Source organism: Sinocyclocheilus grahami, unplaced genomic scaffold (genome assembly GCF_001515645.1).
Source record: "Sinocyclocheilus grahami isolate Dianchi unplaced genomic scaffold, SAMN03320097.WGS_v1.1 scaffold201.1, whole genome shotgun sequence".
Taxonomy (NCBI): domain Eukaryota; kingdom Metazoa; phylum Chordata; class Actinopteri; order Cypriniformes; family Cyprinidae; genus Sinocyclocheilus; species Sinocyclocheilus grahami.
Genome location: NW_015505380.1, coordinates 863,807 through 879,084, shown reverse-complemented (window position 1 = coordinate 879,084; position 15,278 = coordinate 863,807). Strand labels below are relative to the sequence as shown.

At 38.9% G+C, this 15,278-nt stretch overlaps 1 protein-coding gene across 1 annotated transcript in view; it reads left to right on the top strand.

Moving 5' to 3' along the window:
• Positions 1–2,150: 2,150 nt before the first annotated feature.
• The window catches only part of fbn1 (fibrillin 1), an 88,826-nt gene continuing 75,698 nt past the window's right edge, over positions 2,151–15,278 (top strand). Inside the window, exons 1-7 of the mRNA XM_016285771.1 lie at positions 2,151–2,313; positions 2,477–2,647; positions 3,749–3,831; positions 5,175–5,273; positions 8,482–8,577; positions 8,658–8,753; positions 13,970–14,167. Of these exons, the coding sequence (XP_016141257.1) occupies positions 2,156–2,313; positions 2,477–2,647; positions 3,749–3,831; positions 5,175–5,273; positions 8,482–8,577; positions 8,658–8,753; positions 13,970–14,167 (901 nt within the window). The 5' untranslated portion in view covers positions 2,151–2,155. The remainder of the gene's footprint in view (positions 2,314–2,476; positions 2,648–3,748; positions 3,832–5,174; positions 5,274–8,481; positions 8,578–8,657; positions 8,754–13,969; positions 14,168–15,278) is intronic.

Sequence of the window (15,278 nt, the reverse complement as noted above, 5' to 3'; positions counted from 1 at the left end):
TGGAACATGATCTTTACTTAATATCCTAATGATTTTTGGCATAAAAGAGAAATGTATAATTGTGACTCATACAGTGTATTGTTGGCTATTGCTACAAATATCCCCCAGCGACTTAACACTGCTTTTGTGCTGCAGGGACACAGATGTGGGGAATATGAAGAAAATCAATCCGTATGAGGAGATAATCACCACATTCAACACCTCACGTAACACGATACAAAGACATCATCATCATCATACTATAACTTTCAGTAGCATTCATTAACAAAGTGTTGTAAATATAATAATGTATACAGTATAATACACTTTACTATAGTATGGTATAGTATTTTTTTAATACTGTGTTGGGAAGGTTACTTTGGAAATGTAACAAGTTACAGATTATTTAAAATGTAATGTAACATTATTAATGTAACTGATTACATACTTTTCTAAAGAATGTTTTTTGAACTGTTAATCATTTTGAAACGGGATTAATCTCACAGTAGAACTCAACACTGATTACTGTCAGAGAATCCTTCATCACTTGAATTAAGATTATAATAATTACATTTTAAAGCACAGACACCACAAAATCAGATCCTTCTGAGGTTAAATACTGATTTAAAACCATTACAAGAAATAGTTTAGTAACTATGATACTGATTTTGATATATGTATAGCTATGACAGAAAACACTGGCATCTAACAATGCTTAAAACAGTTCATCTTACAAAATAAAGCATATACACAAACCTTATTGTGTTATGAATAAGCATGTCTCCTGAAACATTAGTGGCTCATATTTTAGAGCATTCAATGCAATTTGGGAAAGAAATCAAACAAATCTGTATGCATGTGAAAATATTCAGATGTAACCCTTAACATTTTCATAAGTAACTGTAACAGATTGCGGTTACATTTATTTTGTATTTAAATGACGTTACATGTAACTAGTTCCTCCACAACACTGGGTACATGTATCAAATAATACCACGCTACGTCACTGCATTGATGCAGCAGTGCTTCAGTAAGGGATAGAAGTAGGTTTCCCCTTACTGAACACAGAATGAGCTGTTGCATGCTGATGGGTGTTTGCGTCCGCGGTCAGAAGAGGGGAGTGTCCGTCTGCATCCCAGCCCACCGGCGTCCAGCCTGAGACTGATGCAGAACAATGGCACACGGTGGGTGGAGAAACCCGAGCCGCACCCTCCTCTCTGGACCGGACTGAAGCTCTGGTGCCTTCTGTGAATCACAAGCATAATCATCTGTAAGGAATGCAGACTGAAGTCAACATGAAACCGAGGCCATTTACTTTCTTAAGACATGCTCTTGATCTCATCAGTGTGTTCTAAACAAATGTTTTTCTTCATAATCCTTCGTCTAAATGCAATCACTCCAGCTGATGCTTGGTCACACTACACTTTTCATCCCACTGGCCTCCATTCATACGCATTGCAAATGTAATTCATTTCATGCACTGCAAAGTTCAAGTTTGGTGAACTCTGACCGGCGGACTCGTATCATGTGAAGATTCTTGAGTGACTAGAAGAAAAATACATCACAACCTCTTAGCTGAATTTAAAAATAAAAACGAGTTTAAGAGCTTTGCATCGTTACAGTAGACTGTGTATTTTTACATTTTGCATTCACATATGTGTCCCTGCAGCACAGAAGCAGTGTTGAGTCGCTGGGGGATATTTGTAGCAATAGCCAACAATACATTGTATGAGTCACAATTATACATTTCTCTTTTATGCCAAAAATCATTAGGATATTAAGATCATGTTCCATAAAGCTATTTTATAAATGTCCTACCGTAAATATATCAAAACTTAATGTTTGATTAGTAATATGCATTGCTAAGAACTTCATTTGGACAACTTTAAAGATGATTTTCTCAATATTTAGATTTTTTTGCACCCTCAGATTCCAGATTTTCAGATATTGTCCGATCCTAACAAACCATACATCAATGGAAAGATGATTTATTCAGCTTTCAGCTGATGCATACATCTCAATTTCGAAAAATTTACCCTTATGGCTAATTTTGTGCTCCAGGGTCACACATTAATCTCGCAGTGGTTCCAGTGTAACCGCCGCGCTGAATTCGCGCAGGTTCTCGCGAGATCCGAGGCGAGCGAGTGTTTGGATGAGATTTGAGTGGCGCAGCGGAATGAGCGCTGATGCAGTAACGCAGCCGCTGCGCTTTGTGTCGCACCTCAGAGCCGCTTTACGCTCCTTTTCTCACCCTGACAACTTTCCCCAGGCACTTTACCAGCGCACACTCACTGGAGGAGACTTCATCTTCATCTTCTTCATCATCTGCGGGAGGTACAGAAACTTTCTTTCCCTCAGTTTTGTTTTACCTCAGTTTTATTTCATCCTCTGCTCTTGTTTACTTTCCATAAACGCGTACGACTGACGCACCAGAAGCTAGTTTCTTGTTCACTACTTTCGTCAGTTTTGTTATTAATGTGAGCTGTTGGTCTTGCAGCGGGAGCGCGAGCAGAATGAGGCGGCTGCTGGGGCTCGCGGCGGGAATCTCGGCGCTCGCGGCGCTGTGTGTATCAGCGCAGACGCTCGACGCAGACGCAGACGGAGCCGCGGAGCAGCTGAGGGCGAACCGAGCGAAGCGGCGCGGCGGCGGCCAGGACGTGCTGAAGGGGTAACGCCTCTCGCTCTCCATCACTGAAGAACCGCGACATTTACTCTAAACACCGCGCTGAAACGGCCGTTAACAGCCGTTAGGGCGGCTGTGGGAACTTGGTTTCCCGCGCTCCAGAATCCGTTAACTAGCGTTAGCGTCATAACATTAATAACAGTTTAGCTCTCATGGAAGTGCTGTTTTCTTTGGTCTGTGGGGTGTTTGTTTTGCAACATCTTCAAGTCTTTGTGTTCATTAGATGATAATAGCTAATAAAACACAATAATCAAACATTAAAACTTTAAATTATAGGGGGGAAAAAACCTAGGCTGTGCGCTAAAGTCACGGAACCTGTGGTAATCCTGACTTTTCAATCTCAGTTATTTTTTGGGTTTGTGACGGAATAAAACATTAAAAAGGTAGGCCTTTTTATCTCGCGATTCTGACTTTTTTTCCTCACAGTTGCCAGTTTTTAATCTTTTGAAATATAAGTTCAGAATTGTGGAAAATTCAGATTTTGTTTTTGTCACGTGGCAGAAACAGGCTTCCATACAAACCGAACCAGCACCAAAATATAGAAATAGAAATGAAAACGGAGAAAAAAGCGTAAACGATAAACTTTAAGAAATCAGCACAGCATGGAGTTACACGTTTTCTTTTTCTCTCATAGTTATGCTCTTTTCTTTCATTTTTTCCTACACTGAAAATAAAAAAAATGATGATGAAACGACTTCAACTCAAAAAAGTTTTAGTAAATTTCACAAATAACTAGATAGTAAAGTGTGACTTTGATGTTGGCTTGAGAGCGCTGGCTTAAATATATAAAACATAGTTTAATAAGCTGTAAATTTAAGAGTGAAATTTAAAAAGCGTGAGGTTTCAGTGTTTTAAAGCCATGCAATCAATCTGTAAGATAGATAAATAGATAGATAATGACAGGTTGAGTTAGATGTGACATTTTGGAGTACCTGTAGAAAGACAATATATACAACATATTCAAGTAATCGGTTTTATTTACAACTACATTTCTGTTTACAGTGCATGTTATGTATGGAGAGTTTCACACGTGAGGTTTAAATGTGAATTTGACCCCGGTTAAGTTTTGCCGAACTCTTCCCGCAGGCCGAATGTGTGCGGATCCCGTCATCACGCGTACTGCTGTCCCGGATGGAAGACCTTGACCGGAGGGAACCAGTGCATCGTCCGTAAGTCCTCATCAGCGTCCCGTTTGTTGTGTTCTGCTCCAGCTATCAGAAACACGGTTTACAGAGGAGGGCGGGGCTGTGCGAGCTCGGCGCTGGACGATTGTTTTTCGCTCTCGTCCTGTAAATGAATAGATTGCGGCGCTCAGGAAGGCTGTGCTGGTGTTGTGTGACTCTCAGGCGCGGCGCGGTGGGGGGTGTTGTTTACATGTGAAGGTCAGGCGCGCTAATGGAGCTCGGCCACACTGGCCCAGAGTCTCTCGGACCTCCTGACCTCTCGCTGACCGCACTTAACAAGAACATTCCGGTAATAATCAAGAGTTTGGACGCATTCCAGTTACATGTGCATCGTGTAATGATGGCATTAATCCGATTAAGCCGATATTTCCTGAATAAGACAGCTGGCATATGCCTCGATGAACTGCAAGACGGTCTCATGGAAAGACCTGGAGCGGACCAGACCTGAATCTGCAGGCTTTGATTTTCTGGGATGGATTTAAACAGTTAGTTAGTTAGTATGCATATACAGTTCAAACACTCACTGATGCTCCTGAAGGAAAGACGATGCATTAACAGAAGCAAGATGTGTCCCTAAAAGTCATATTTCTAAATGTAGTACCGCCCTTCAGAAGGTACAGAAGATGTTTCACGGAAGACGAAATAAGTTCAATTTACCCTGATCTTCAAATTCAAAAGGTTTTCACCCCTCGGTGAAATGCACGTTTTTTTCCTTCTGGAGCATCAGCGAGCATTTGAACCTATTGTAATAGTTGCATACGAGTCCCTCGGTTGTCCTCAGAGTGAAAAGATGGATCTTAAAATCATACAGTCATTGTTGGAAAGGGTTCAAATACACAAAAATGCTGCAAAACCACAGAATTTGTGGGAGCTGAGGGGTTTTTCTGAAGAACAGCAGCAGTTTAACTGTCCAGGACAAACAAGGGACTCATGAACAACCATCACTAAACACAAAAACACACAGCTGTGGATCATTCAGCTAACAACACGGTATTAAGAGTAACTTTTGAACGGGGTCATTTCTACATTTTTATAAACTCAACTCTTATTTTCTCTTGTGGACTATATATGAACATCTTTTACGTTAAATATCTTATTCAGGTCAGTACTAAATAAACAATAACATGCATTTGGTACGATTGCTCTTATTTTGGCTAACATTTCGCAGATTCTGCAAGGTGTATGTAAACTGGTTTCAGCTGTAAGAAACAGCAAGGCAAGAGATGTGTAGAACGTTCAGAATATCACCTGTACCTGCATGTTTATTGATGTCTGTGAAGGTCAAGCAATCAATAGATGTCATCAGTCATTGTTTTTGCTGTTCTCAGCTATTTGTCGCAGCCCCTGCGGAGACGGCTTCTGCTCCAGACCCAACATGTGCACCTGTCCGAGCGGCCAGATCGCTCCCACCTGTGGATCCAAATCAGGTAATTCAGTGCGTCTGCCACTCCTCTTCACACAGCTGGAGTCAGAGGAGATGAAAGTCACATGATGCTTATGTTTGATCACTTAATTTGATTTCAACGCTTGATCTACTTCCTGTTTCCTGTCATGACATCATTCTCAGGAGTGTTTTGATCGATCCAAGCCAGCTTTTATTTCTGACATGTTTAATGGTCGTGTGTAGATGGTAACCTTCATTCTGTCAGGTATCTTTGCACTGATACAGAGGTTAATAGCTGATGTAATGCGGGATCCGTAGGTCAGAGTGACAGATGCCTGATATACATGCCTTAAAATGTAGTTTATTAATTTATTTAATTTAATTACTTGATCAATCTTCAGTTTTCAGTTATTTTTTATTGCTTATGTAATAATCATATTTTGCATTTAACAAATGCATTAAAAGCACACTTTATTATAGTTTTGATGCATGCGGTTTTAAAATGCTCGTTATAACTATTTTTACACTTATGATGCATGCATTTTTAAAACGTTTTCTTTTTCATGACTATTTTTATACTTATGTTTCATGCATTTTTAGAATGTTTTCTATTTTATGACTATCTTTTGTAATTATTAAGCATGCATTTTTAAAATGTTTTCTTTTTTATGACTATCTTTTGTAATTATTAAGCATGCATTTTTAGAATGTTTTCTTTTTTATGACTATCTTGTAATTATTAAGCATGCATTTTTAGAATGTTTTCTATTTTATGACTATTTTTTATTGTTATGATGCATGCATTTTTAAAATGTTTTCTTTTTTATGACTATTTTTTATTGTTATGATGCATGCATTTTTAAAATGTTTTCTTTTTTATGACTTTTTTTTATTGTTATGATGCATGCATTTTTAAAATGTTTTCTTTTTTATTACTTTTTTATTCTTATGATGCATGCATTTTTAAAATGTTTTCTATTTTATGACTTTTTTCTTATGTTTCATGCATTTTTAGAATGTTTTCTTTTTTATGACTATCTTTTGTAATTATTAAGCATGCATTTTTAAAATGTTTTCTTTTTTATGACTATTTTTTATTGTTATGATGCATGCATTTTTAAAATGTTTTCTTTTTTATGACTATTTTTTATTGTTATGATGCATGCATTTTTAAAATGTTTTCTTTTTTATGACTATTTTTTATTGTTATGATGCATGCATTTTTAAAATGTTTTCTTTTTTATGACTATTTTTTATTGTTATGATGCATGCATTTTTAAAATGTTTTCTTTTTTATGACTTTTTTTTATTGTTATGATGCATGCATTTTTAAAATGTTTTCTTTTTTATGACTATCTTTTGTAATTATGATGCATGCATTTTTAAAATGTTTTCTTTTTTATGACTATTTTTTATTGTTATGATGCATGCATTTTTAAAATGTTTTCTTTTTTATGACTATTTTTTATTGTTATGATGCATGCATTTTTAAAATGTTTTCTTTTTATGACTATTTTTTGTAATTATTAAGCATGCATTTTTAAAATGTTTTCTTTTTTATTACTTTTTTATTCTTATGATGCATGCATTTTTTAAATGTTTTCTATTTTATGAAATCTTTTGTAATAACTATGCATGCATTTTTTAAATGTATTTTTTATGACTATTTAAAAAAATTATGTATAGTACTTTGAATTACCATTGTGTATAAAATGTGCTATATTACGGTAATAAACCTTCCTTTTGACAGTGAATAAGATCTGAATTGAACAGATTCGCATTCATTTCATAATATATTTTTTTTCATAAGAATATTTTAAATCAAACATTGTGCATGACTGTTTTTTGGAGTAGAATGATGCACCGATGTAGGATGCAGCTATCAGCAAATGATCTCAAAATGGACAAATAACGACCCGGCCGATTGCAGCAAATGTAAACCTCGCAAGATTTTTTTACCGAATATGGTTTGGCATCTTAATGTTGAAAGATGGTCATCTGTTTAGGGTGTTGAAAATAATGGTTTAGTGTTCCGATCGTCTCAGATTCTTGTGGTTGTTTTACTGCCGTGATTGTGAATAACAAATATTGTGAATATTAGCTGTGTCTGGATGGGTGTGTGTGATTTGGAGAGTGTCCACAGTCAACAGGCCTCACTAAATCACTGCTGCAGCTCCACGGGGAGGAGATGCTCGTGTGTGTGTGTGTGTGTGCTGTAATTTGGGGACACATTCGTCCCCAGATGTGAGCTCAAGCCTCCTCAAGCCTCCCTTTGTGGGCATCCACAACAGAAACAATGATTCATGCACACAATAATAATGTTTTTGTGCATTTTACTCTAGGGTTCGTGTTGGTCTGTAATTGCCTTGATATTAAAGGGGTCATGAAATGCAGTTTCAGGTTTTCATATTATGTTTCTCTAGGTTTTGTGCACCAAAAAAAGGTCCAATATTAGTAAAAATGTTCACTCTCTGTAAAACACAATGTGTGTTTCCTCTTGCAGAAATGGAAGTAAACACCCACTGCTGTCAATGTTGGGGGTAACACACATTACAAGTAACACAAGCTCTGTAATCAGATTACTAGTAAAGTAAAGCATTACTTTTGAAATGTATATGAACATATCAGAGTTACTATTTAAAATAAGCAACGCAGGTTACTTTATTTTCCCATTTATTGTCCCCAGCTCTCTTGTCCCCGTGTTGAGAGAAATCGGGAGTAAGTGCAGAGGCGCTTCCTTCAGGTTAAGGCTTATTCATTTCTCTTTTGGTGTGAAAGGGCCTTTACAGTTGCCAAAAATTTAACTTTTGGGCTTTTTGTTATTAAAAATAAATAAGCAAGCCCAGCCCAGGTGACAAAAATGAATGCAAAAGTAATGTAATCCATTAAAAAGTTATTAGTGCAATTAATTACTTTTTCATGGAGTAACGCAATATTGTAATGCATTACTTTAAAAAGTAACTTTCCCCAACACTGACTGCTGTGATTGGCTAACTTCATTGCACTGCTTGTTTACATTAGTTAATGCACTGTGAATTAACATGAACTAATAATTAAAAAATTAGAAATAACTGATTTCAAAACATTTTTTTAACTGGTGAAAATACTAGTGTTCTAATCATTTTGGCCACCGCTGAATATGTAAATACCAAGAACATTTAGATTCTCCATTACATTTAAAACAACAGAAGCTAGTGTGTGTGTGGGCAGTATGTTCAGTAAATAACGCGTCTGATGTTTGTCTTCTTCAGTCCAGAACTGTAACATCCGGTGCATGAACGGCGGGTCGTGTGCGGAGGACCAGTGTCTGTGTCAGAAGGGATACTCTGGAGCTCACTGCGGCCAGCGTAAGACTCCCAGAACCCTGCAGCACACACACAGATGCACACGCGGCAGACCGTAACTGTGTCTCTGTCTCCTCCTGTAGCGGTGTGTGAGTCCGGCTGTCTGAACGGAGGCCGATGCGTCGCTCCAAACCGCTGCCTGTGTAACTACGGCTTCACTGGAGCTCAGTGTGAGAGAGGTGAGACACGCCTAGTGTTCGCTTCAAAGATGTGCATGTGATGATTTAGAAAACCACAGACATACACATCAATAATAACTTCTTTTAGCATTCTTTTGGCATTTTGTTTCCTCTTAGAAGCCGGTTGAGGCCTGTTAGTGTGTGTACTTGTTTAAGTGAGTGAGTGAGTGAAGTGACATGTGGCCAAGTATGGTGTCCCATACTTGGAATTAGTGCTCTGCATTTAACCCATCCAAAGTGCACACACACAGCAGTGAACACACACACACCGTGAACACACACCCGGAGCAGTGGGCAGCCATTTATGCTGCGGCGCCCGGGGAGCAGTTGGGGGTTCCACAGTCAACAGGCCTCACTAAATCACTGCTGCAGCTCCACGGGGAGGAGATGCTCGTGTGTGTGTGTGTGTGTGCTGTAATTTGGGGACACATTCGTCCCCAGATGTGAGCTCAAGCCTCCTCAAGCCTCCCTTTGTGGGCATCCACAACAGAAACAATGATTCATGCACACAATAATAATGTTTTTGTGCATTTTACTCTAGGGTTCGTGTTGGTCTGTAATTGCCTTGATATTAAAGGGGTCATGAAATGCAGTTTCAGGTTTTCATATTATGTTTCTCTAGGTTTTGTGCACCAAAAAAAGGTCCAATATTAGTAAAAATGTTCACTCTCTGTAAAACACAATGTGTGTTTCCTCTTGCAGAAATGGAAGTAAACACCCACTGCTGTCAATGTTGGGGGTAACACACATTACAAGTAACACAAGCTCTGTAATCAGATTACTAGTAAAGTAAAGCATTACTTTTGAAATGTATATGAACATATCAGAGTTACTATTTAAAATAAGCAACGCAGGTTACTTTATTTTCCCATTTATTGTCCCCAGCTCTCTTGTCCCCGTGTTGAGAGAAATCGGGAGTAAGTGCAGAGGCGCTTCCTTCAGGTTAAGGCTTATTCATTTCTCTTTTGGTGTGAAAGGGCCTTTACAGTTGCCAAAAATTTAACTTTTGGGCTTTTTGTTATTAAAAATAAATAAGCAAGCCCAGCCCAGGTGACAAAAATGAATGCAAAAGTAATGTAATCCATTAAAAAGTTATTAGTGCAATTAATTACTTTTTCATGGAGTAACGCAATATTGTAATGCATTACTTTAAAAAGTAACTTTCCCCAACACTGACTGCTGTGATTGGCTAACTTCATTGCACTGCTTGTTTACATTAGTTAATGCACTGTGAATTAACATGAACTAATAATTAAAAAATTAGAAATAACTGATTTCAAAACATTTTTTTAACTGGTGAAAATACTAGTGTTCTAATCATTTTGGCCACCGCTGAATATGTAAATACCAAGAACATTTAGATTCTCCATTACATTTAAAACAACAGAAGCTAGTGTGTGTGTGGGCAGTATGTTCAGTAAATAACGCGTCTGATGTTTGTCTTCTTCAGTCCAGAACTGTAACATCCGGTGCATGAACGGCGGGTCGTGTGCGGAGGACCAGTGTCTGTGTCAGAAGGGATACTCTGGAGCTCACTGCGGCCAGCGTAAGACTCCCAGAACCCTGCAGCACACACACAGATGCACACGCGGCAGACCGTAACTGTGTCTCTGTCTCCTCCTGTAGCGGTGTGTGAGTCCGGCTGTCTGAACGGAGGCCGATGCGTCGCTCCAAACCGCTGCCTGTGTAACTACGGCTTCACTGGAGCTCAGTGTGAGAGAGGTGAGACACGCCTAGTGTTCGCTTCAAAGATGTGCATGTGATGATTTAGAAAACCACAGACATACACATCAATAATAACTTCTTTTAGCATTCTTTTGGCATTTTGTTTCCTCTTAGAAGCCGGTTGAGGCCTGTTAGTGTGTGTACTTGTTTAAGTGAGTGAGTGAGTGAAGTGACATGTGGCCAAGTATGGTGTCCCATACTTGGAATTAGTGCTCTGCATTTAACCCATCCAAAGTGCACACACACAGCAGTGAACACACACACACCGTGAACACACACCCGGAGCAGTGGGCAGCCATTTATGCTGCGGCGCCCGGGGAGCAGTTGGGGGTTCGGTGCCTTGCTCAAGGGCACCTCAGTCGTGGTATTGAAGGTGGAAGCGCTGTCCATCCCCCCCCCCCACCTACAATCCCTGCCGGTACGAGACTCGAACCCACAACCTTTGGGTTACGAGTCCGACTCTAACCATTAGGCCACAACTTCCCCTATGCTATTTATGCTACATTGTGGGGACCCTCAAGGATAGTAAAACTTGAAATTTTTGACATTGAGGGGACTGGCCTGGGTTTTGTCGTTTTGTCAGTATAAAAGTAATAGAAGTCTATGGAAAGTCCCCAGAATTCAATTTATAAATATATTCAAGTTTTAATAAATATAAGGACTTGTGAATGTATGTTAGCCATGTGTACCTGTATGAGGTCTGAAGTTTATAGAGTTTATACGACATTCACACAGGTGTGCAGCCGAGGAACCACAGGTGTAGAGAATCACAGTCACAGCAACATGATCAGAAACCCATGTGAAGCTCCGCCCACTCACCTGTGTGTCAACTGTTGTGCTAAAACTGGAGTTTGAGATGGATAGATATTCATATAGATAGATAGATAGACAGATATTCTGGTAGATGTCCAGTCAAACGGAACATTTATACATCTTTTTATTACTATTTTTATACTTATGATGCATGCCTTTTTAAAATGTTTTATTTTTTATACTTATGATGCATGCATTTCTCGAATGTTTTCTTTTTCTTTTTAAAAGCGATGCATGCATTTTAAAACATCTATTTATGACTATTTTTATACTTATGATGCATGCTTTTTAAAATGTTTTCTTTTTTAATTTTGTATACTTATGTTGCATGCATTTTAAAATTCACTATTCACTAATATAAAATTCATATCAAAATTCACAAATTTTTTTTTCATGGATAGCACTTTGAATTACCATTGTGTATCAAATGTTCTATGAACCATCCATGTACTTGACCCTGATCTGGTGGTTGTAAAGGGTTAATGGAGTCAAGCGTGTGTGTGATTCACACTCAGCTGAAGTCACATTTTTGTAAATGATTGTTAAATTGGATTTGTGTTAAAAGCTATGCATGCATTTTAAAACATCTATTTATGACTATTTTTATACTTATGATGCATGATTTTTAAAATGTTTTCTTTTTTAATTTTTTATACTTATGTTGCATGCATTTTAAAATTCACTATTCACTAATATAAAATTCATATCAAAATTCACAATTTTTTTTTTCATGGATAGCACTTTGAATTACCATTGTGTATCAAATGTTCTATGAACCATCCATGTACTTGACCCTGATCTGGTGGTTGTAAAGGGTTAATGGAGTCAAGCGTGTGTGTGATTCACACTCAGCTGAAGTCACATTTTTGTAAATGATTGTTAAATTGGATTTGTGCAGGAATGAGGTGCACAGAGAGCGCAGTGAACACAGACATTCCCAGAGATTTATTCAGCTGATGAACTGCAGGAGATCATGAATTCCATAATGAATCAAGCTCTGCTAATGCGGCCTGTGTGTGTGTGTGTTTGTGTGAGAGAGAGTGTGTGTGTGTTTGTGTGTGTGAGAGAGAGAGAGAGAGAGAGAGAGGGAGTGTGTGTGTGTGTTCGTGTATTCACTCTACGTTATGAGGACCAAATGTCCCCACAAGTATAATAATACAAGTCAATTTTGACCTTGTAGGGACATTTTTTGGTTCCCATGAGGAAACAAGCATATAAATCATACAGAATGAAGTTTTTTGAGAATCTCAAAATGCCTGTAGTTTTCTGTGAGGGGTAGGTTTAGGTGTAGGGGTAGAGTAAGAGGATAGAAAATACAGTTTGTACAGTAGAAAAACCATTACGCCTATGGAGAGTCCCCGTCATGTTGGGAATACGAGTGTGTGTGTGTGCAAATGTGAGTGTGTGTGTATTTGTATGTGTGTGATTTTTATTGCTCCCAGATGTTGAGCAGTGCAGGGAGTGTCCCCTTCAGACAAACACACACACACACACACACACACACATGCAGGGTGTTCCCAGTGTTCAGATGAAGCAGCAGTGAGTTGATCAACACTGTAAGAACATCAGCGATGTGAGACTTGTGATCGTTCCTCATGTCATTCATTTTTCATTATCTAATTCACTGCTAGTATAAGTATAAATTAAATATTCATTGTTTTAAATGATTAATAATATTTATTTTTAACCTTATAAACAAAACAGCATGTTCAATAGTATATCAGTTTTATTGGAGTATTATAATTGGAATTATCACATTTTATTGGTTTTGAAATATTGTATTAGCCCAGTTAACAAAAATATGTTCTAAGAACGTTTTGCTAACGTTCCCATTAAGTTATGAAAACGTTATTTCTTACTGTTCTAATATTTTAAATGTTTTAAAAACTAAATTTAAAAAAAATGAATGTTAAGGGAACATTTCATTGTATCAGTTTAATCATTATGTTAATATTACTTTTGAATATTCTCTTTGAGTAGAAACATTAAAAAAAACGTTAAATGAATATCTAACTAAAACGCTTCAGAAAAAACATTCCATGAACAATGTATAAACGTTTTCCTGAAAATGTTTTGAGAACGTTATTAAAGTTGTTCTGTTACCGTTACTGGAAGAAGGTTTGCTCAGAACATTCAGAGAACCTTGGCAGAACGTTCAGAGAATGCTCCCTGTTAGACGGGAGTGTGTTGGCATGTTACAACTACTGAAATGTGACCCTGGAGCACAAAACCAGTCATAATTTCATACATTCATCATCCATACATCATCTAAGAGCTGAATAAATAAGCTTTCCATTGCTGTATGGTTTGTTAGGATAGGACAATATTTGAAAATCTGGAATCTGAGGGTGCAAAAAAATCTAAATATTGAGAAAATCATCTTTAAAGTTGTTCAGATGAAGTTCTTAGCAATGCATATTACTAATCAAAAATTAAGTTTTGATATATTTACGGTAGGGAATGTACAAAATATCTTCATGGAACATGATCTTTACTTAATATCCTAATGATTTTTGGCATAAAAGAGAAATGTATAATTGTGACCCATACAATGTATTGTTGGCTATTGCTACAAATATCCCCCAGCGACTTAACACTGCTTTTGTGCTGCAGGGTCTCAGATGTCATGTAAACAAAGTGTTGCATCAGTGTGTTAAACATGTTCTGTGTGTCTCCAGATTACAGGACGGGGCCATGTTTCGCGTCGGTCAGTAACCAGATGTGTCAGGGTCAGCTGACGGGAATCGTCTGCACTAAGACACTGTGCTGTGCGACGGTGGGACGGGCCTGGGGTCATCCGTGTGAGCAGTGTCCAGCACAACCACACCCCTGCCGCCGCGGCTTCATTCCCAACCACCGCTCCGGGGCCTGTCAGGGTGAGACACACACACACGCACACTCCCTCATACACACACACACACATGTCTGGTTTGCTATCCTTGTGGGGACTCTCCATAGGCGTAATGGTTTTTATACTGTACAAACTGTATATTCTATTGCTCTACACCAACCCTACCCCTAAACCTTTCTGCATTTTTAGATTTTCAAAAAACTAGCTTTCTGTGTGATTTATTAGCTTGTTTACCCGTGGGGACCTCAATTTAGGTCCCAACCATGACATGAGTCCCCATGAGTCTGTATTCAGGTTTCACTCCCCACCAGAATAAAAAAACAGGTACACTCACACACACACAGACTCACACACACAGACTCACACACTCACTCACTCACTCACTCACTCACTCTCACACACACAGACTCACACACTCACTCACTCACTCCCTCACTCACTCTCACACACACAGACTCACACACTCACTCACTCACTCCCTCACTCACTCTCACACACACAGACTCACACACTCACTCACTCACTCCCTCACTCACTCTCACACACACAGACTCACACACACAGACTCACACACACAGACTCACACACACACACACACACACTCACTCTCTCTCTCACACACACACACTCACTCTCACACACACATACACTCTCACACGCACGCACGCACACACACACTCTCTCTCTCACACACACACACTCACTCTCACACACACATACACTCTCACACGCACGCACGCACACACACACTCTCTCTCTCCCACACACACACACACACACTCTCTCTCACACACACTCTCACACACACACACACACACACTCACACAGACTCACACACACACAGACTCACACACTCACTCACTCACTCACTCACTCTCACACACACAGACTCACACACGGACTCACACACACACACACACACACTCACACAGACTCACACACACACAGACTCACACACACACTCACTCACTCACTCACTCTCACACACATAGACTCACACACAGACTCACACACACACACACACACACTCACTCTCTCTCTCACACACACACACTCACTCTCACACACACTCACTCTCACACGCACGCACGCACACACACACACACACACACACACTCTCTCACACACACTCTCAC